At 40.5% G+C, this 22,299-nt stretch overlaps 1 protein-coding gene across 1 annotated transcript in view; it reads left to right on the forward strand.

Annotated features, from left to right (window-relative positions):
- HSD17B14 (hydroxysteroid 17-beta dehydrogenase 14) overlaps positions 1-20,470 on the forward strand; it is a 336,571-nt gene extending 316,101 nt beyond the window's left edge. The window contains exon 9 of the mRNA XM_044059756.1: positions 19,992-20,470. Within this exon, the coding sequence (XP_043915691.1) occupies positions 19,992-20,156 (165 nt within the window). The 3' untranslated portion in view covers positions 20,157-20,470. The remainder of the gene's footprint in view (positions 1-19,991) is intronic.
- Positions 20,471-22,299: the final 1,829 nt, after the last annotated feature.

Consider the following 22,299-nt stretch of genomic DNA (forward strand, 5'->3'; position numbering starts at 1 on the left):
TTGCAACAGTTTCTTCCTTCTGTTGTACAGTTTATTTATGGCAGGGGACAACCAGATTGGCTTCCTTTTTTTGGAGGATAGCGTCTTGGTTCCGTTTGGGATAGCACGATCCATGCACTCATGTAAGTGCTTATAAAGTGCAATTGTGCAAGATTCAGTAGTTGTAACTGTATTGTCCATCTGCATGGGTGTCATGAAGTACACCACTTCTGTCTTAAGAAGCATGAAGTTGGCTTTGGAGAAATTTTTTACCATGGTTTCCTTAATGGGGGGTGGGGGCAGGATGTGCATATCTAGGGTAATTAGCTTATGGTCGGATCGGACCAATGAGGCGTTGACTTCAGGTGTTGAACACCAGTCACTCATGTTGGTAATGACTAGATCTAGGATATTGTTGTCCCTGGTGAGGGTGTGGATAAGTTGATCCAGGGCATTGGAGTTTATGAATTCCAGAAAGCGTTGAGCAAAGGAGTTGGTACATGAGTAGTTTTCCCAGTTAATGGTGAGGTAGTTGAAATCACCCATTATTAGGGTATTTGGTTGAACCCTAATATTTTCCAGTACATCAAGAAAAAGAGGAGTGGGAATCCTGGGGCATGGTGGGTGATCTGTAGCAAGTTACAATTTGGATTGCAGTTTTGCCCAGAGTTAGTTGCACTTGGATAACCTCGGCTGTATTATGCTGAGCAACTAGCCTGGAGGTGTGGATATGCTTAATGAATATGGACACACCTCTGCCTTTGGTGTTTCGGTCCAGGTTACATGGCCATGTGTTCTCCAACAGCTTTCTGCAAAGACAGGCTTATCACATTTTTGACATTCTAGCATTCATATCTTCCTTTTTATTCCTTCTCTACTATACTCTCTAATTTTATTTATCTTTCAAAACCACCACCAGTTTTGGTTATTGACTCCTAGATTCACTCATCTGGAATGAGCCCTCCATGATGTTATATACAAGTACATAACGTTCTGTTTCAGGTCTTCAACATTTACCTTAGAAATACTGCTACAAGTTTTCATTATACTTTCATTTCTTCAAGATTTAAATCAAACCACCTTATGGTATGAGAATCCATTCCCTAAAACATCTGCATCTCCTTTATCCACTTTCCTTTTCTGAAAGTAGAATCGTTTACAGTCTCACTACTACCGGATGTTCTTTGTGTTTCACTGTTGCAGTCATTACATTTGGGTAATCTGCTGGCAGGTTGCCCTCAGTCAGCCTGATTAACAAAGTCTTGGGTCCTGCATCGGTTGCTGTCCCTTCTTCCATGACATCAGGGGTATAAAACATGCAGCCGACGCCATTACATCAGTCTTTCTTGCTGTGCGGTGCCCGAAGCAGAAGCAGTTCGCAAGTGCCAGTCAGCCGACTCCTGAAATTTTCATTTTCGAGTTTCAAAACTGAAGTTTTCAACTAAAAGCTAAGTACCCCGTTGGGGAAACTTTTTTTTGCTCCTTACCTATGTCAGTAAAAGTTAATAATTGCATTACTTGTGGGAAGCAAATACCTCATAAGGATTTTCATTTGTACTGTATTCCTTGCCTAGGCCCAGACCACAACTTGCCTTGCTGTCGGTTTTCTGCTAAATTTAATCAATGCACTATTAAACGTCGTTATATTTTTGCTTTAGATATTTTGGCTCACAATTTAATTATCCAGAAATGTCATCGGTTAGCAATCCGACTACCGGGATACCTAAAAAACGCAAAGAAAAAGACAGAGACAGACCATCAAGGTCCAAAACTGATGATGACACTTCTCCTAAGCCAGTCGTCAGTTCGCCGGTACTCAGTGAGGCACTTTCGCAGCCCCTGATACCCGCTTCTTCTTATTCACTGGCCTATACTGAGACCCATTTGGTATGCCGCAAGATGCTTCAATTATGGAACCCGTGGATGTCTCTACCTTAGATGGGTCCGGAGCCGCTGTGCAGGCACCGGCTTCCGAGGGTGTTTTCAGGCCTACAGATTTATATATTAGACCGACGCCTTCTTCAAAACTAAGGCCAAAATCTAAATCTGTGTCTAAAAAACCGACGCCTGGGCCACATGTGCAGGCCCCTATGCCTAAAAAACAAATGATCAAAATGGCTGAAGATTTAATTACTCTGATCAGGGTTAGCCAACCCCCTCCTTCTAAGAGGCCTAGGCAAGACATTGATTATGAATCTTCTGAATAGGATTCTATTTCTTCTTCTTCCTCAGCATAGGCCTTTGGCTATACCTCCTGTTCTAGACATTGTTGATGATGTTTTTTCGGAATCTAGTATGGCTCCTGATTCTCTGCCTCTGGCTCCTTGTAAGCCAGACAGATACTACAAGGTTCCTGACTCCCACAAATTCCTTTTCAAAAATCCTATTGCTGATCCTGAAACCATTTCTCAGGGTCCCAAGGGCATTAAGGCCTCTACTGCTAAAAGTCCTACCCCTTCTGATAGAGATTCCAGGGCGCTGGACAGATGGGGTAAGAAAGTTTACACTTCTGCAATCTTGGCAATCAGGGCTTTAAACTGTCAATTTCATATGCTTAAATATCAGCAGCATATTATGGGACTACTTAAACAGAAAATGATGTTAATTTCTGACTGTGTGGATAACAAAGATTTACAGGATTTATTACATTCAGCTGAACAAGTTGAAAAACATACTTTGCAATGTGGTTTTGATTCTTTGGAGGCCCCTTGCAGGGCTGCTGTAACTGGATCTGTGCTAAGAAGGTATGCTTGGCTCAAAGAGCAAACTCTGCCTGATCATGTTAAAGCAAAATTGTTGGATGCTCCTTTACAACAGGACCATCTCTTTGGTAATAAGGCTGAAGAAGTTTTAAAAAAGATGGAAGATAAAACTAAATCTATGCAAACTGTGAAAGATTTCTTACAAGTGCAACCTCCAAGATTTAGTAGGTACTGGCCTACTAAGAACTGGTCCTTTCCAGTCCCTTCGAAAGCCACTCAAGTCAAACCCAAACATTCCAAAGGCTCCAGGTTTCATTCACAAGGGACTTTTAGAACAATACCTTGGGGTGCCTCCACCTCCAAATCTGGAAGCAACAAGGCTCCCCCCTATCTCAATGGCTTCCCTCTGCACTCACCAAGCACGTACCTTTTAGCCGCCCCTTTGGGGGGAAAACTGGCACTTCATGCACAAAACTAGCAACTTATAACCCAGGACAAATGGGTTTTAAATATAGTATCCCAGGGATACAGATTTCATTTCCACACGTTGCCAATCCCAAATGGATGGCCAGACCTGCCCCCAAATCAGTGGGCTGAGGCCCAGAAACAAGTTCTGTCCCTCATGAACATGGGGAGTATTCAACCAGTACCAGAAGAGCAAAAAGGACAAGGTTTCTACTCCTTTCCCTGGTACCCAGAAAAGACTAATCATGGTGTCCAATTCTAGACTTATCTCCTCTAAACACATTTCTGGACATTCCAAAATTCAAGATGCTGACTCTTCAACAGTTACTTCCTGTGCTAGGCAAAGATGCCTGGTTGGTAACTCTAGACTTAAAAGAGGCTTATCTGCATATCCCAATCAGGGAATCTTGCAGAAGATACATCCGCTTCAAAGCAGGCTGCTTGCATTACCAGTTCTCTGCACTGCCCTTTGGCTTATCTACTGTGCCCACAGTCTTCACAAAGTGCCTGGCTTCGTGCATTGCATTTTGCAGCCAAAGAAAAATTCAGATATATCCATACCTGGACAATTGTCTAATTCAGGCAGAAAACAAAGACATTCTTCTAAAGCATCTGGTGTTTGTAAAAAGGGTTCTAACTTGTCTAGGGTACACCATAAACAAAAAGAAATCACAACTGGTGCCCTCTTAAAAATTACATTCCTGGGTGCAAGCTTGAATACAACTGCCTAGGTGACTTACCTTATGCCAGAAAAGCAAATTCAGTTGGTGACTTACTTCAAACACATGGCCACATGCAAAAACCCTGCTATCTGCAAGACAAATTCTGCAAGCCTTGGGGTTCATGGCCTCCTGCATTCTTCTAATTCTTTATGCAAGACTGCATATGAGGAAACTTCAGTGGTACTTAACAAGTGTATGGAGTCAACATCGTCACAGCCTGGAAACAATGATTCCTATCAAACCTTGTCTGCAACTAGAGTTCTTATGGTGGGCCGAGGCCTGCCACCAAAACAAGGGCCTGCCATTCACTCCACCCCCTGCCGCCCAAACCCTAACTACAGATGCATCAGACTATGCTTGGGGGGGGGGGGGCTCATCTGGCAGGGAAGTGCATTCAGGGTGAATGGAGCCCAAGTCAAATGCACCTTCATATCAATCAGAAAGAGATGCTAGCTGTACAGAATGCACTGACAGCCTTCAAGGACTACCTTCATCCAGGACAATTAATGATAAAGACAGAGAACACCACAGTTATGTGGTACATAAACAAGCAGGGAGGTACACATTCCTACCCCCTATGCAGACTAGCCATGGCACTGTGGAACACAGCCTTGACCTACCAAATACAACTACAAGCTCAATTCCTGCCAGGAAAGCTGAATACTCTGGCAGATGAACTAAGCAGAACTCTTATGGACCCACACGAATGGAAACTGGAACCAAGAATTTTCAACATGCTGACACGCAAATGGGGGAGTCCAGACATAGATCTTTTTGCCTCACTCCAGAACTATCAGTTGGGCAAATTCTGCACAAGAATTCATCACAAAAAAGCTTGGAAAGTGGATGCTCTATCATCCAGCTGGAAAAACCTATCAGTCTATGCTTTTCCCCCCTCTGCCTCTGCTCTCCAAAGTTCTACTAAAAGTCGGACAGAACAAACCAAAAATGATTCTGATTGCTCTAGACTGGCCTCGCCAACACTGGTACCCACTCCTGCGCAATGTGTCACACCTTCCACTGTGGCACCTGCCTCAGACACCTTACTTACTGTCTCAGCAGAACAACCAAATTCTGCACACTCAGCTCCAAACTTTGAATCTTGCAGCGTGGCTAATCATCTAAGTTCACCCTTGGCATCCCTCAGCAAACCTGTGATGGATGTCATTTTGGAGGTGAGAAGGCCTAGTACTAGAAAATCTTATGCTGACAAATGGAAAAGATTCTGTGCCTGCAACCAATCACAAGGAATAAGCACAGCAATGCCCAATATTCCTCAGATTTTACAATACTTAACTGAGATGCTTCACAAGGGCCTGTCTTTTTCTTCCATAAAAATCCATGCCTCTGCCGTTTCAGCTCATTACAACACAGAACCTCCCCTCTTCTATCATCCTCTGCTAAAGTAGTACCTCAGAGGGGCCAAAAACATAAGACCTCCCAGGAGAGCTCCAACCCCTGCATGGGACCTCAATTATGAATTGGAAAAACTCACTCTCCCTCGTTTTGAGCCAGCTGCTACTGCAGACCTTAAATTTCTCTCCTGGAAAACAGCTTTCCTTTTAGCAGTCACTTCAGCTAGAAGGATTTCTGAATTACAGGCTCTTATGGCAGTGGAGCCTTTCATTATTTTCCATGTGGACAGGGTGTCTGTCAGGACCAATCCGTCTTTCATGCCTAAAGTGGTATCCAGTGTGGTTCTTAATCAGACCATTCATCTGTCAACTTTCTTCCCCAACCCAGAGAACAAGAGTGAGTGGATTCTGCATTCATTGGATGTACACAGACAACTTAGATTTTACAGGACAAAATCTCTATGAAAATCTGAACAACTACTGGTGGCATTTGCTGCAGGAGCTGAGGGAAAGGCTATTTCAAAGCAGACTATTTCCAAATGGATAAGCCATTGTATTTGTTTCTGCTATATGCACCATGGTAAAACTATTCCCCAAGGGATTATATCTCATTCCAGCAGGGCTACATCTGCTTCTGCAGCCTTTTCAGAGGTGTTCCTACCAGAAACATTCTAGAAGCTGCTATCTGGAGCTCTGTTCATACGTTCACCAAGCATTACCGTTTACCTTTCTTCTCCAAATCCAGAGCTGACTTTGCCACTGCTGTCCTGCAGGGCCTTATAGCTGGTCCTAATGCTGTATAAATCCATCCTTCCAACCATAGCTTTGGGAATCTACCCAAATGTAATGACTGCAACAGTGAAACACGAAGAACATAGTACAGTTGTGTATACTTACCATAAATGTAGATGTTCGAGTACATTCACTGTTGCAGTCCTGGTTATCCATCCTCCAGCCCCCTGTTTTTTCTCTTACTATACCTCTACTTTCTTTTACTATGCTTAAAAGCCTTTTTGGGTGTATTTGCTTTTGTTTGGTGGTATATTTTTTGTGCTTTAAAATTATATATATATATATATTTTTTTTTTTTTTTTTGCTCCCCATTTGGGGGGCACCTGACATCTGAGGCAAGAAAAACTGATGTAATTTCATCGGCTGCATGTTTTATACCCCTGACAACCTGACGTAATAGAAGAAGGGACAGCAACCGACGCAGGACCCAAAACTTTGTTAATCAGGCCGACTGAGGGCAACCTGCCAGCAGATTACCCAAATGTAATGACTGCAACAGTGAATACACTTGAATATCTACATTTATGGTAAGTGTACACAACTGTACTTTTTATAGGTATATTTATCACCTAAAAAAATTTCTTAACAAAGCATTAATCAAAATGTCCTTCATCTACCCCAAGACTTTGATGTTTCTCATTGAGTATGTACAAAGTTTACTAAAGTTGCTTTCTTTTTTTCTCTCTGATGTTCTTCGTGTTTCACTGTTAGTCATCACATTTGGGTTATCTGCCTGCAGTTAGCCTTCAGTTGGCCTGAATACCAGAGTCTTTGGATTTCTGCGTCGGATGCTGTCACCTCTTCCATGACATCAGGTCGTCAGGGATATAAAACATGCAGCCGACATCATTACATCAGTCTTAACTTGCCATGAAGGAGCCCAAAGCAGAAGCAGTTTGCAAGTGCCAGTCAGCCGCTACCTGAAATTTTCGTTTGTCGAGTTTCAAACCTGAAGTCTTCTAAAGCTAAGTACCCCATTGGGGATCCTTTTTTCTTGCTCTAACCGATGTCAGAAAAAATTAACAATTGTCTTGCCTGTAGAAAGCAAATACCTCTCAGAGATTTTCATTCTTACTGGATCACCTGTTTAGGCCCAGACCACGACGTTCTCCGCTGTCGGTTTTGTGCCTTGTTTAATGCCCAAACTATTCATTGTTGGGCTATCTTTGTCACTAAAGTCTTTCGCTCTCATTCTCCATATTCCAAAATGGCTTCAATAAGCCATCTGACTACTGATCTTTTGAAAAAATGTAAAGATAAAGACAGACCGCATCGGTTCAAAACTGCCGACGCTTCCGTTAAGCTAGTCACCAGTCCGCCAGTACTCAGTGAGGCACCTTTGCAGCCCCTGATGCTCGCTTCTACAGATTTGCAGGCCTCTGCTGAGACCCATTTGGAGTCTGGAAATCCACGAGATGCTTCTTCGACTATGGAACCTGCGGATGTCTCTACCTTGGATGGGTCCGGAGCCGCTGTGCAGGCACCGGGTTCTGAGGGTGTATTCCAACCTACAGATATTCGTATTAAACTGACAACTTTGTTTTTATCTAAAACTACCGAGTTTCTCAGGCTCAGTATTCACACTATGTCTAGAAAACCGACGTCCAAAGCACATGGTCAAGCTCCCATGCCACAAAAATAAATGCTTAGAATAGCTGAAGACCTTGAAGACCTTATTACTTTAATTAGGGGAAGCCAGCATTCCTCTGCTAAAAGACAAAGAATTGAGTTTCCTTCTGATTCTACAGACCAGGAGTCTGATGAATCTGACCCTTCTGATTACCAGAACATCAGATGCAGAGGACTCCATTCCCTCTGCCTCCCTTCCAGAGGATTTTTCTTTTGGTGAAACCTTGCATACTTTAAGAGAGCATTTCCGCTGGGAATGCCAGGACTATCCTCAGTCCAAAAAGAAACTCAAAGAATTTTGAGAGTTGCCTCAGCATAGGCCTCTAGCTATACCCCCTGTCCTGGATGTTGTAGATGATGTCTTCATGGAATCCAGTCTTACTCCAGACACTTTACTACTAGACTCTAGAAAACCTGACAGGTACTACAGAGTACCTGATTCTCACAAATTTCTCTTTAAGACTCCTACTGTGGATCTAGAGACCATTTCCCAGGGTCCTAAAGGAATTAAGGCTACTACAGCCAAAAACCCTACCCCTTCAGACAGGGATTCCAGAGCTTTAGACAGATGGGGTAAGAAGGTGTATACCTCTGCAACTCTGGCCATCAGAGCGTTGAATTGCCAGTTTCACATGTTGAAGTACCAGCAGCGTATTATAGAACTAATTAAACAAAAAATGGTGTTACTTCCAGATTGTGCAGAAAATAAAGATTTACAAGAGTTAATGCATTCTGCAAACCAAGTTAGTAAACATAATTTGCAGTGTGGTCTTGATGCCCTAGAAGCATCTTGCAGGGCTGCAGTCACTGGGTCTGTACTGAGAAGGCATGCTTGGCTGAAGGAACAAATCTTGCCAGATCATGTCAAAGCAAAATTACTAGATGCTCCTTTAAATCAGGACTGTTTGTTTGGAACCAAAGCAGAAGTTCTTAAAAAGATGGAGGAAAAAGCTAAATCTATGAAAACTGTCAAAGAATTCTTACAGGTGCAGCCACCTATATGCAGTAGGCATTGGCCTTCCAAAAACTGGTCCTTTCCAGCCCCTTCCAGGCCTTCTCAGTCCAAACACAGGGGAAACAGACCACCAAGACTACAGTCTCAGGGTATGCGGAGATCTAAACAATGGAGTGCTCTCACCTCAAAAACAGGCAGTGGTAAGCCACCCCCTTATGGAAAAAGATCACAATGACTTTTCAATTATCCTTCCCAGCCATGGCCAATTACTTGCACCCCTAGGAGGAAAACTTGCCCTTCATACAAAAAACTGGATGTCCATTATTCAGGACCAATGGGTTCTAAACATTGTATCCCAGGGATACAGATTTTACTTCCATTCACTGCCAACCCCAAGTGGGTTTCCAGACCTTCCTTCAAACCAGTGGGCAGAGGCTCAAAAGCAAGTACTTTCCCTTTTAAATATCAGGGCTATTCAACCTGTTCCAGTAGAACAAAGGGGACAGGGTTTCTACTCCAGACTGTTCCTAGTGCCCAGAAAAGAGGGCTCTTTGCACCCTATCCTGGATCTATCAATTCCCAACACCTTTCTGGTGGTCCCAAAATTCAGAATGCTTACCCTGCAACAGCTTCTCCCTATGCTAGCCAAGGATGCCTGGTTATTCACCCTAGACTTAAAAGAAGCTTATCTACATATCCCCATAAGGGAGTCTTGCAGGAAATATCTACGTTTCAGGGCAGGCTCTATGCACTATCAGTGCTCTTCCCTTTGGCTTATCTACTGCACCCAGAGTATTCACAAAGTACCTGGCTCCAGCCATTGCATAATGCAGACAGAGAAATATTCAAATTTTCCCATACTTGGACGACTGTCTGATTCAGGAAGACAGTCAGGAATTGCTACTTCAGCACCTGACATTTGTAAAAAGACTCCTAACTTCTTTGGGGTACACCATCAATGGAAAGAAATCACAACTGGTGCCCAGTCAAAAAATTGTATTCCTGGGAGCAAGCTTGGACACAACTTCCCAGATGGCATTCCTCACTCCAGAAAAGTAGGTCTATTTGCCAACTACTTCGAACAAATGGCCACCAAAGCCCAGCTATCTGCAAGGAAAATACTGCAAGCCCTAGGGTTCATGGCCTCATGCATTTTGCTAATTCCATATGCAAGACTGCATATGAGGAAACTTCAATGGTACTTAAAAAGTCTTTGGTGTCAACATTCTCAGGACCTGGAAACAGTGATTCCTATCATACCTTGTCTAAGGGCAGAGTTCCTTTGGTGGGTAGAAGCATGCAACCACAACAAGGGACTGCCCTTCACTCAAACCCTCACTGCCCAAACCCTGACAACAGATGCATTAGACTATGCATGGGGGGGCTCACATGGCAGGCAAATGCATTCAAGGCAAGTGGAGCCCAGGGCAAATTCTCCTGCATATCAATCAAAAAGAGCTGCTAGCTGTACAGAATGCTCTGACAGCCTTCAAATACCTAATCCTTCCAGGACAGCTGCTGATAAAGACAGACAACACCACTGTTATGTGGTATATAAACATGCAGGGGGGGAACCCATTCCTACCCACTCTGCAGATTATCCATTGCCCTGTGGAACACAACCTTGAGCAACCAAGTGCACCTACAAGCTCAGTTCCTGCCAGGCAAACAAAGTTCACTGGCAGACGACTTAAGCAGACATCTACTGGAGCCACACGAGTGGAAATTGGAGCCCAACTCCTTCAAACTTGTAATCCAGAGGTGGGGGACAACGGAGGTGCATCTCTTTGTCTCCCCTGAGAACCACCAGTTGAGAAAATTCTGCACCAGGAACCCTCACAGCAGGGCCTGGAAGGTGGATGGTCTATCCTTCACATTGAAAAAAAACTCTCAATTTATGCCTTTCCCCCTCTGCCCCTCCTCTCAAAAGTACTGTTCAAGATCAAACAGGATAGGCCAAAGGCAATTCTTATTGCCCCAGATTGGCCACGCCAGCACTGGTACCCAATCCTACATAGTCTGACAACAGTGCCACCCTGGCATCTACATCAGACAACTTCCCTGCTGTCTCAGCAGGAGGGCAGATTCTGCATCCACAGTTGCAAACCCTAAACCTTGCAGCCTGACTTATACCCTGAATACACCACCAGCAACCCTCAGCAAACAGGTGCTGGACATCATTCTTGAGGCCAGAAGGCCTAATACTAGGAAATCCTATGCTGAAAAGTGGAAAAGATATTGTTCTTGGAATCAGTCTCAAGGAAAAGACACAGCAGTGCCCTCCATTAAGATTCCTGCCTCTGCCATCTCAGCTCATTACAATACCAAGCCACCTCTCTTTTCTCACCCTCTCATCAAACAGTTCCTGAGAGGGGGCTAACAATTTAAGGCCCCCTAGAAGAGCTCCCACCCCTGCCTGGGACCTTAACTCTGTACTGGAAAAGCTCATGCTTCCCCCTTTTGAACCTGCTGCCTCAGCTGAGTTAAAATTCCTCTCTTGGAAAACAGCCTTGCTTTTAGCCATAACTTCAGCAAGAAGAGTGTCCGAGTTACAGGCACTAATGGCTGTGGAACCCTTCATTATTTTCCATGCCGACAGGTTTCCCCTCAGGACTAACCCTTCCGTTATGCCTAAGGTGGTGTCAAGTGTGGCTCTAAACCAATCCATCCATTTACCAACCTTCTTCCCTAACCCTCAGAATAAAGGGGAAAGGATCCTGCACTCCTTTGACATGCACAGACAGCTCAGATTCTACCTTAACAGGACTAAACCTTTCAGAAAATCTGACCAGCTGCTAGTCAGCTTTGCTACAGGGGCAGAGGGCAAGGCCATTTCAAAACAAACCATTTCCAAATAGATAGCACACTGCATCCATTTCTGCTACAAGCACCATGGAAAACCTACCCCACAGGGAATCAGAACACATTCCACTAGGGCTACTTCCACCTCTACAGCATTTCTCAAGGGAGTCCCTACCAGGGACATTCTAGAAGCTGCAACCTGGAGGTCTGTACATACCTTCACCAAGCATTACTACTTACCTTATTTTTTCTAAGTCCAGAGCTGTATTTGCTACAGCAGTCTTACAAGGCCTGCTACCCAGCCCTAACACTTCTTGACTGCCTCCTCCCTTCCTCAGCTTTGGGAATCAACCCAAGTGTGATGACTGCAACAGTGAAACACGAAGAACATGGTACAGTTGTGTACACTCACCATAAATGTAGATGTTCGAGTGTATTCACTGTTGCAGTCCTAGTTTCCCTCCCTCCAGCCCCCCTGGTTTCTCTATCCTTTCTACCTATCCTCTTTGTGGCCATTTTCAAAGGCAGTGGTATTTACTTTTTACTGGTGGTGTTCCACACCATATAATAGCGTCCTATTTTGGGGCTCCTGACATTTGGGGCAAGAAGAACTGATGTAATGGCGTCGGCTGCATGTTTTATACCCCTGACGACCTGACATCATGGGAAGAGGCGACAGCATCCGACGCAGAAATCCCAAGACTCTGGTATTTGAGCCGACTGAGGGCTACCTGCAGGCGGATAACCCAAGTGTGACGACTACAACAGTCTATACACTTAAACATCTACATTTATGGTAAGTGTACACAACTGTATTTTCTGTACATATGTGTTTGGCATATTGTATATAAATATTATCTAATATCTGCAGCTACACATAAACCTCTTCCACGCAGTTTTCTACTTGTGTTTTTAGCAATAATTTCAGGTTATTTACTAATCATTAAATCCACCATAGAGCATTAGTCTTTACCCACTGACTATATAATTCTCCTAAGAAGGCTTCAACCATTTGTCTCCCTTTAAGACTTACCAATTATGTATCCTTTAAAATGTTATTGACAATTTTTGAAAGCAATGCATTGCCACAGTATTTAAATTAGGTTTATATTCGCACTTCATATTAACTTTAATATGTCTGTCTTTCCTCTTTCTTTCCTATTAACCAGTTTCCTGGGATTTTAAATATTCCTTATTCGTTGAATCATCGATTCTCTCTTCATTTTTTTAATGCCTCATTCAAATTTTCTAGAATTACATTTTTATTTTCTTTAATTTTCTTAATCAACATGTTTGATGCAAGAAATAGCTGTTCTCTGCACGCTCTTTCTTGACATAGTTCAACTTTCAGGGCACCTTGTTATCATATTTATATCCTTCGCTGAAATCTGGCCCAAGCTACTTACGCCCACACCTGGTACAATTTTTCTGTAATTACTTTTATTACACCCTTATAAATGATGAATTCTCACACAATTTGTTTGGACATGCCTTTACTTATTGGCCTTGCTATCTACATAAATAACATTGTTTAGGTTGCTTTAGAGGTAATGTGGTACTTTTTTAATCAATATAATTTTCAATAAACATCTTAATACTTTCCATGTATAAATTAGCTAGACCATCCCATCCCCAAACTGTAAATAAAGCTTGTGTTTTGTTTTCTAAATGTCTTCCTGTATTTAAAACACATTTTTGAGTTCATTCATAATGTTCTGAACAGATTGTGTATTGTTCCTCAATTGTACAAATATTGTTTAATTTCTTTGTTACAGTGTATTTGGGGGGACAAAAGGACCTGTGAAGGTGGTCTTCAAGAAGTCTGTAACCAGTAATCAGGATAATAATTTACACTAGTGTCATATTTCGGTGCACAATCTGTAACAGCATCTAATGTTTAATTTGTCCATAGATACTCGTAGAGTGACATGTTCACGGAATATGGGCATGCCACTTTTGATATTGTAAAGTATAACACCACACATTCATTCACTTTCATAGTTCACTAGCTAACTTAAAACTATCCACAAAACTTTGTAACATAGTTTGCAAATTATTGGTGGTCAGTCTCACCTATGTATCATCAGTCAACTTGGAAATCCATAGAGCTGTAGTTTTTGGCAAGATAGCCATAAAAGCAGAAAATAATACCCCAGCTTAGAAAGCTTTTTTAAAGATCCATTTAATTGTAAAAGCATTAATTTCCATGTTTTTATATATAGCTGGATATGGTACTGAATCAAAGGCCTTTGCAAGATTTAAATATATCTGCTGTCAGGCCTTACTGCAGTGGTTCTATAAGAATAAACCAAAGGTTCAGCAAATTAGTCAAATGGCATTTACGTACCAAAAAAGCTATGCTGGTCCAAATCTATCTTAGTTTGAATAAGTGGGAAATAAATTGTGTAGTTAATCTCTCAAAACATTTGACAGCACTACTTACTAAGGTAATAACATCTGTAGTTTTCTGGTTTAGCAGTGTTGTTGCTTTTTTAGGGGACAACAGCAAAACTTGCCTTATGCCATTCTTGATAGACAAAGCCAGTTTTTATGTTTTTCTGGAACAATATGTTAGATAAGATACTCGCCTGGAATGAATTCTATATTAAAATAAGCCATTAAACCCATCAGGCCTAGTATCTGTGCTCCGTTTAATCATCTAAAAAGCTTTCAAGGTCTTGTTTCCATCCAGTATAGAACACTTACTGTTATTTCATACACCTATACATAAGCTTTAGATACCACTGTGTTTATTCGAAGAAACTTTTCCAAATATCTCTGTTAAGGTACCTTGATTCCTGTTTTCAACTGTCCGTCATCTGTTTGCTTACAAGCCACATACATACTGCCTTACTTCCTTATAAAAAGCCTTCGACATAGCTTGGTTATCTTCTTTCATATACGGCCTTACTTCCTTATAAAAAGCCTTCGACGTAGCTTGGTCATCTTCTTTCATATACGGCCTTACTTCCTTATAAAAAGCCTTCGACGTAGCTTGGTCATCTTCTTTCATATACGGCCTTACTTCCTTATAAAAAGCCTTCGACGTAGCTTGGTTATCTTCTTTCATATACGGCCTTACTTCCTTATAAAAAGCCTTCGACGTAGCTTGGTTATCTTCTTTCATATACGGCCTTACTTCCTTATAAAAAGCCTTCGACGTAGCTTGGTCATCTTCTTTCGTATACGGCCTTACTTCCTTATAAAAGCCTTCGACGTAGCTTGGTCATCTTCTTTCATATACGGCCTTACTTCCTTATAAAAAGCCTTCGACGTAGCTTGGTCATCTTCTTTCATATACGGCCTTACTTCCTTATAAAAAGCCTTCGACGTAGCTTGGTTATCTTCTTTCATATACGGCCTTACTTCCTTATAAAAAGCCTTCGACGTAGCTTGGTTATCTTCTTTCATATACGGCCTTACTTCCTTATAAAAAGCCTTCGACGTAGCTTGGTCATCTTCTTTCATATACGGCCTTACTTCCTTATAAAAAGCCTTCGACGTAGCTTGGTCATCTTCTTTCATATACGGCCTTACTTCCTTATAAAAAGCCTTCGACGTAGCTTGGTCATCTTCTTTCATATACGGCCTTACTTCCTTATAAAAAGCCTTCGACGTAGCTTGGTCATCTTCTTTCAAATACTGCCTTACTTCCTTATAAAAAGCCTTCGACGTAGCTTGGTCATCTTCTTTCATATACGGCCTTACTTCCTTATAAAAAGCCTTTGACGTAGCTTGGTCATCTTCTTTCATATACGGCCTTACTTCCTTATAAAAAGCCTTCGACGTAGCTTGGTTATCTTCTTTCATATACGGCCTTACTTCCTTATAAAAAGCCTTCGACGTAGCTTGGTCATCTTCTTTCATATATGGCCTTACTTCCTTATAAAAAGCCTTCGACGTAGCTTGGTCATCTTCTTTCATATACTGCCTTACTTCCTTATAAAAAGCCTTCGACGTAGCTTGGTCATCTTCTTTCATATACTGCCTTACTTCCTTATAAAAAGCCTTCGACGTAGCTTGGTCATCTTCTTTCATATACTGCCTTACTTCCTTATAAAAAGCCTTCGACGTAGCTTGGTCATCTTCTTTCATATACGGCCTTACTTCCTTATAAAAAGCCTTCGACGTAGCTTGGTCATCTTCTTTCATATGCTGCCTTACTTCCTTATAAAAAGCCTTCGACGTAGCTTGGTCATCTTCTTTCATATATGGCCTTAGATTTTCTTAACTTTTCTTTCCAAGTCCTCTTGACCTTTTTATATCTGTTTGTATTCTGATCAGTTGAGAATCTCTGCTCAAGATTATCTTATTAGCTAAGCAAGTCAGGACTTTATTCCACCAAATGAGTGATTTTTATTGTTAGGTTATAGTTATAAAAGTGTAAAGAACAGTGTGTTCTCTTTAACTGTTTCTGTAACATAACTAAAAGCATCCTTATCTTTGAACCCAGCAGATAAATTGATTCATTTAAAAATGGATGAGTAATACTTTCATAGAAAAAGCACACTGGTCTGGTGAAACTTTTGTCCCTCAGAACTATAAACCACATTTTCATGTGTGATTCTGTTCCTTTTATAGTTTTCCAAATAACTTCTGCAGACTTCCTTCTACTTTTACCTGCTTGATTGTAGTTCTCAAACTGTCTTTAATACTTCCTCGACTCTTCATAGGTGTTTAAGTCCATTGCAAGGAACAACTCCAAGTGTTTTTGGCCAAGGAACCTGAAGAATTGAATTACTCCATCATGGGTGACTTAATATTTCCTTCCAAGAAAAATGAATACACAACCAACTTTATTAGGGTTAATAAATTTATTAACACCAATAAAGAATGGAATAGAGAAAAAATTAAAGAGACAAAAATTAATATGATAGAAATATCGCCTATCCTTGCCCCATTGCCAAAAAATTAGCATTTTTCAGGATGTCGATGCAACTAGCCAGGTCAGTCTTGACAATCTGGACCTCAAAGATTAAGAGTTCTCTTCACTCTGGAGATCCAACAGATTTGTTGAAAACTCTGGTTACTACAATCACCAGCATTAGAGAACATTAACCATAAAAAAAAACCAACACAGATAGAATATCTGGAAAAGAAGAACTTTATTCAAAGAGAGGCCAAAGCAAGCAAAAGTAATAGTTTCAAACAGCAATACATACTTCTTTTGGTGGTATTGTTAAGGTTCACACTAAGGACAGTTTTCATATTTTCAGTGGTAAAGACATAGCACATTTCAATTTATTTTTAAAAGATTTTTTGTTTGTACCAACACCAAGAGCCAATATAGTAGATATATTACTTGAAATTAAGCTTTTTGTTCAGAAATTAAACGTAACAATGTGTTATAAAAATACCCCTCTGTTGTCCACATCTAGCCAATACAGAGGAAGAGTGCATTTAACTCATCAGTAAACTCCACCGTCAGGATTTTTGGAAAAGGATATGAATTGGATTTTAGAAAATGTTTTTTCAACAGTAACAAAAATGTACAGCCATTTGAACATGCCTAAAGGAAAAAGCCTGTTTAGAAGAAGAAAATGAGATCATATTCAATAAAATGACAAGTGTTATGAAACCTAATGGGGAGAGGGATAGTACCCATGGATTACATTGATTGTGTCCAGAATGGAACATTTTAGTGGACAGTTATACACTGTACAATAAAGTTTCCAGAAACTAAATTAATATTATATACAGTACGATGGACTTTGTCGGATAATCTATTACTGCGAAAGAAGATTGATATTATGTTTTATGAAATTTTAAAAGTAAAAGCCCCCACTATACTGCCATTTTGGCATATCAAAAATTCACAAAGAATTGACCAGTCCACCTTTTCGGCCAATTGTTTCTGATACAGGTTCTAAAATTGAACCTTTGCCTAAATGTATAAATGTGTAGCTGAAACATATATAATTAAACGTACAATACATGCACTAATAGACTCGTGACACTTTTTATTTGAAATAACTACATCAAGCTCTGATATCAAGTTGTGATATTAAATCGCTAATCGTTACTGTTGATGTAACTAATTTATTTTCCGTGATACCTTCAGACATTGGCATGGAATGGTTTACAGACAGTATTATTAATTCACAATTTTATGTTAATAAATGAATTTTATGCATTGTGTGTTAGATAATATTTTTTTTTATTTCAAAGGTGAATTTTATTATCAGATATCAGGAGATGCAATGGCGGCTGTTTATGCATCTATTTATGCTGATTTAGTACTGGTAATTTTGTATTTAATTCAGATTTTAAAGAATGTAGAGTTATTATAGATAATCAGATGGTTTATTTATTCATTGGACTGGTGACATTGGACTGGTGACATATATAAACTGGAGGATTTTTTTTTATTTAAATACAACTACTTCATTATTAAAGTTCACCTATTAAGTTCTTTTTTTCTTCTTATTGTAACATTTGTTTACCTGGAACATCCGACTGGGACAGAGCCCATTTTCAGTTGAGGCCCAGGTAGAAATGCTCCAGAGGCATGTCTGAAACCAGAACACTCGGAGGAAACCCATGCAAATGCAGGGGAGGACATGCAGACTCCACACAGAAGGCACCCCAGCCGAGAAGCGAACCAGAGAACCTCTTGCTGTGAGGCGACAAAGCTAATCGCTACACCATTGCACCATCCAGTTTCTAATCATAAAATTAATCACTTAGATATTTTGATCTACAGTAAGAAATGTGACAGTGTTTTTTGTTCTAAGATGTATAGAAAACCTACATTCTGAAATTCGTACTTACCTTATATGAGTAATCATATTGGTTGACAAAAAATGAATATTGTGAAAGGGCGTTTTATTAGAACAGAAAGGTTGTTGAGTGAAAAACAACGGTTTTTAGACATTCTTCCATGGTTGGATGTTTGTATGTATAATGTAACAATAAAAAGAAAGAAAATATTCTTACAGCTAAGGAATGATGCAATACCTGTTTAGGACATTATGAATGAACTCAAAAAGGTGCATCTGCCTCAGTACACTTGTTTCCTGATGTAACACCTCAGTGATTCCAGCATGCATTTGTGTTGTGATTCTTCAGGTTCCTTAAATTCAGCTGTGATTTCTGCAGGGGTTACTTGTAGTATATCAGATCATAGCACCTCTGAATCAATAAGTTTTGCATCATTAATTCTTTCAATTCTCAGGAAGGAATTGGCTAACAAAGCTTTCCTTGCTACCACCAGTAACTTTAACTCCATAATTTTTTCCATCCATGCACTCTGTACCTGCTATGTTCTCATCAGCAGGGAACACCTTGAGATCTAGAAAGTGCATCTAGCATTGCCTGTGATTAAAACACAGCTAAAACTTCACCTGTCATATCAATTAATCTATTCCTGTACATCTCCAGGATGAATGCCACTGTTGTCTTCCATATCCTCAAACTGTTTCTCTTCATTCAGAATCCTATGCCCCACAAGCAGTCTTCACCAATACCTGAATAATTTTACCAGCAACTATATGTGTCATTTATCTCACACTGCTCATCACCCCACCTCCATACTTCTAATATAACGTTATGATAGCTATATATATATATATATATATATATATATATATATATATATATATATATATATATATATATATATATATATATATATATATATATATATATAAATATATATAAAATCGTCTCTGAACCTGCTTAATACCCCACTTAACTACAGTATTAACATTTTAAGCCCTACCAAGTTCCTTCTCACTTCCATTTATTTGAATTTGTAATCACTTCCATTTATTTGAATTTGTAAGCACTAATCACATTTTCTCTGTTTGACTAACCCACTAATACTCCTCTTAAAATTCTCAATGTTTAACATCTACTGAATGCAAAAGTATAATTTATATTGTAATAATTGCCTTTATTTCATATGAATGTAGTGTAATTAGTAAATGTATGTGTAATTCTTAATGTGTATTACTTAATATCTGTTCATGTATGTTACTGAATATCTGTTTAAAAATGTCTGCAATATGTTGGATCTTTTCTCTCTGGGCCTCCATTTAGAAGAGCATATTCTGACTAAACCCATTCATACAAACGTGGTAAACAAAAGCAAAGTGAAAATAAATAAGAGAGCATAAACATTTCCTGTAGTCTGTATAAGTGCCTCCTAATTTCTGCCCCAAATGAGCTATAGTCTTGGTGGGACCATCAGTGACCTGTCTGTGGATGCCACTTTTCAAATCGAGTGTGCCGGAATATGCAGACCTGCTGAACAGTCTAATGGCTGTAACGCAGGCAAGGCCGTCTGTTTGTGTTTCTAGGACTCTGATCATTAAATCGTTATACTGATGCTTCCACTAGTATGACCCTTATCCTTACTGGACATTTGGTGTGGTACCCAATAGCTGTCACAGTTATGAAGTCTCTGCGTGTCATCCAACTTATGCTTTGAAACTAACCAGTGATATGGATCTGCCTTGGGGCTGAAACCCCCACATGCTTGGAATTTGTCTTTCTTGACAGTAGCACTTAGTCTTGAAATGTATTTTGATTAAAACCAGTATTAAATCTAGTTTACATGATAGTCATTTCCTTGCATTTTTCCTTACAGCTGATTGGTCGAATGGGAACACTGGAAGAAAGTGGGAATGCAACCCTTTACCTGGCAGCCGAAGCCACCTTCTGTACAGGAATTAACTTGGTTCTGAGTGGAGGAGCAGAACTTAACTATGCCTGCAAGAACCAGCGTAAGTCCCGGAGCAGCATATATGAATGAAAACTTAATTCTTGGCGGCAGAGGAAGAGACATTATAGATACGGTTAAAGAGACACAGAGTGGAGATTTGACATTTAGTATGTTAGTTTATTGTGTTAGTATTACTAATGAAGATTTTTACACATTTATACAATTTAAGAAGGGACAGAGTTTGTAGGGTATATTGAATTCATTTCATTGCTCTTAAATAGCACCTGGGATTGGTTTGAGATATTTGTTCCACAGTGTTCAAACATGGCACATTTCATCTGCTGGTGATACATCCTTAATACTGTTGACTTTGAATAAATATTTCTGCTTATTGGTGCAATATAGTACTGAGTTTGATTTCCCTTTCGGCATTACTACGTTGGAAGATCAATTATTTTTGACAGCTTCCTCTTTGACATTCCAGCATTTTTACTGTTAACAGTTAAGGTTTATTAGCCAGTGCTCATATAAATGAGAACTCCTGTAGATGGGTCTGAGCTTTGCTTCTTTTGCATCAGAGTTAACTTTGTTTTTTATGCATTGTTGCTTCTGATGGCATGAGTAAACAGGCTTATAGGTTCATAGGTTGTTACTAGGCTAAAGACCACTAGGGCCTTCTTAAGCCTAGCAGTGCATCCCCACCCAATTTGTCCCAGATTACCTTGGGTGTCTATTTGGAGGGGGGTGTATGTTAATAAGGAGGTAACTAATGCATTTGTAAGGGGGCTTAAAAGGGGAATATTTTACTTACTGACAGCCACTGCCCATCAGAGAAATAGAAAACAAGGACTGGGGAGTGAATTTACGATTTTCTATCCAATGGCTGAATTTTTGTTTGAGTAGGGTCAAGGATGAACTCTGCTTCACATGGATGGGGACTTTGTTCCATAACACTGGGGTCCTTTGAGTCGCATATCTATCCCTCTAACATGTTCTGTTTATATCATAAGTGAAGTTCAAATCCTTGGATCTATGTTTTTAGTGCTGTTTGTTTTGCAGATTTGCAAAAGATCTGTCAGGCTGGATCTGGAAATGCCTTATAAGCTAGGCACCTCTCAGCAGCATGTAAGATACTGAGTGCAAAGATAAGGCTTTTAGGTAATCCATGTACGACAAGGGTATTCATTCCCTGGATTCTCCTGGTGAGGAACCTTTGGGAGTGTTCCATCTGTTGCAGGTGTCTGGTAAGGTGCATGCCAAAGGGGACATTGGAATTCAATGATGGGTCTGATAAGAGCTGAAATGAGTGGTACTATAACTTCCTTGGACGTGGATGCCATACTCTTACTTATAAGCTGGGTGACATAGATTTTCTTACTATCTTTGCTAAGTGATGGTCAGAGGCCAGTTTACTGTACATAGATGTTCCCAGTTCCCTGACTACTGGATTGACTCTTAGGGGTGTTTTATTGATGGTGTAATTAACTTGGGTGGAGAATTTCCCAAAGGGAATTATAATGCATTTCTTGGCATTGAGTTTGAAACCATGGCTTTGGCACCAGTCATTTGTCTGTATTAGCAACTCTTACAAGCATTGGTGTCATGGGCGATTCTATGATGGCTCCCAATTTACAGTCACCTGAGAACTTGGTGTGCCAAAGGACTTTGACATAAGCTTTGACTTCTGACAAGTGGAAGCCAAACAGGACTGGGCCCACCACAGAGCCCCGAGGGACTCCGATGGTCACTGGTGCCTTGGTGGAGGTGGTCTCCCTGATCCTGACTTCTTGGGTCCTATCTGTGAGCCATCCAGCAATCCAGTGAGCTATGTAGGGATTTATGCCTAGTCTGGAGAGTGTCAACAATGCCTGAGTAGGGTATTGTATTGAATGGCTTAGCCAGGTCAAGCTATGCAGTATACACTATTTTAACCTCATCCATTGCCCTGGCGACTTTCTTGAAGAAATCAACCAGGTTAAGTAGGCATGACCTTTCCTTAACAAAGCCAAACTGGGATGGTCCAGTGTTCGTAGATTGACAATGTCCTTGCTGGTCATTTTCAAGATAATTTGTTCCATGGCTTTGCATATTAGACTTGTCAAACTGATGGGTCTGTAGTTCCTGGGTCAATTGATTGTCCTGCTGTATGAAGAGGGCTCCATTCACTTGATATATAACCTGTTCTGAGGTTGTACTTGAAAAGTGCCTCAAGTGGTCCTGATAGGTCATGTTT

This window comes from Protopterus annectens, chromosome 17.part0, assembly GCF_019279795.1.
Source record: "Protopterus annectens isolate FY-2018-M chromosome 17.part0, PAN1.0, whole genome shotgun sequence".
NCBI classification, from domain to species: domain Eukaryota; kingdom Metazoa; phylum Chordata; order Ceratodontiformes; family Protopteridae; genus Protopterus; species Protopterus annectens.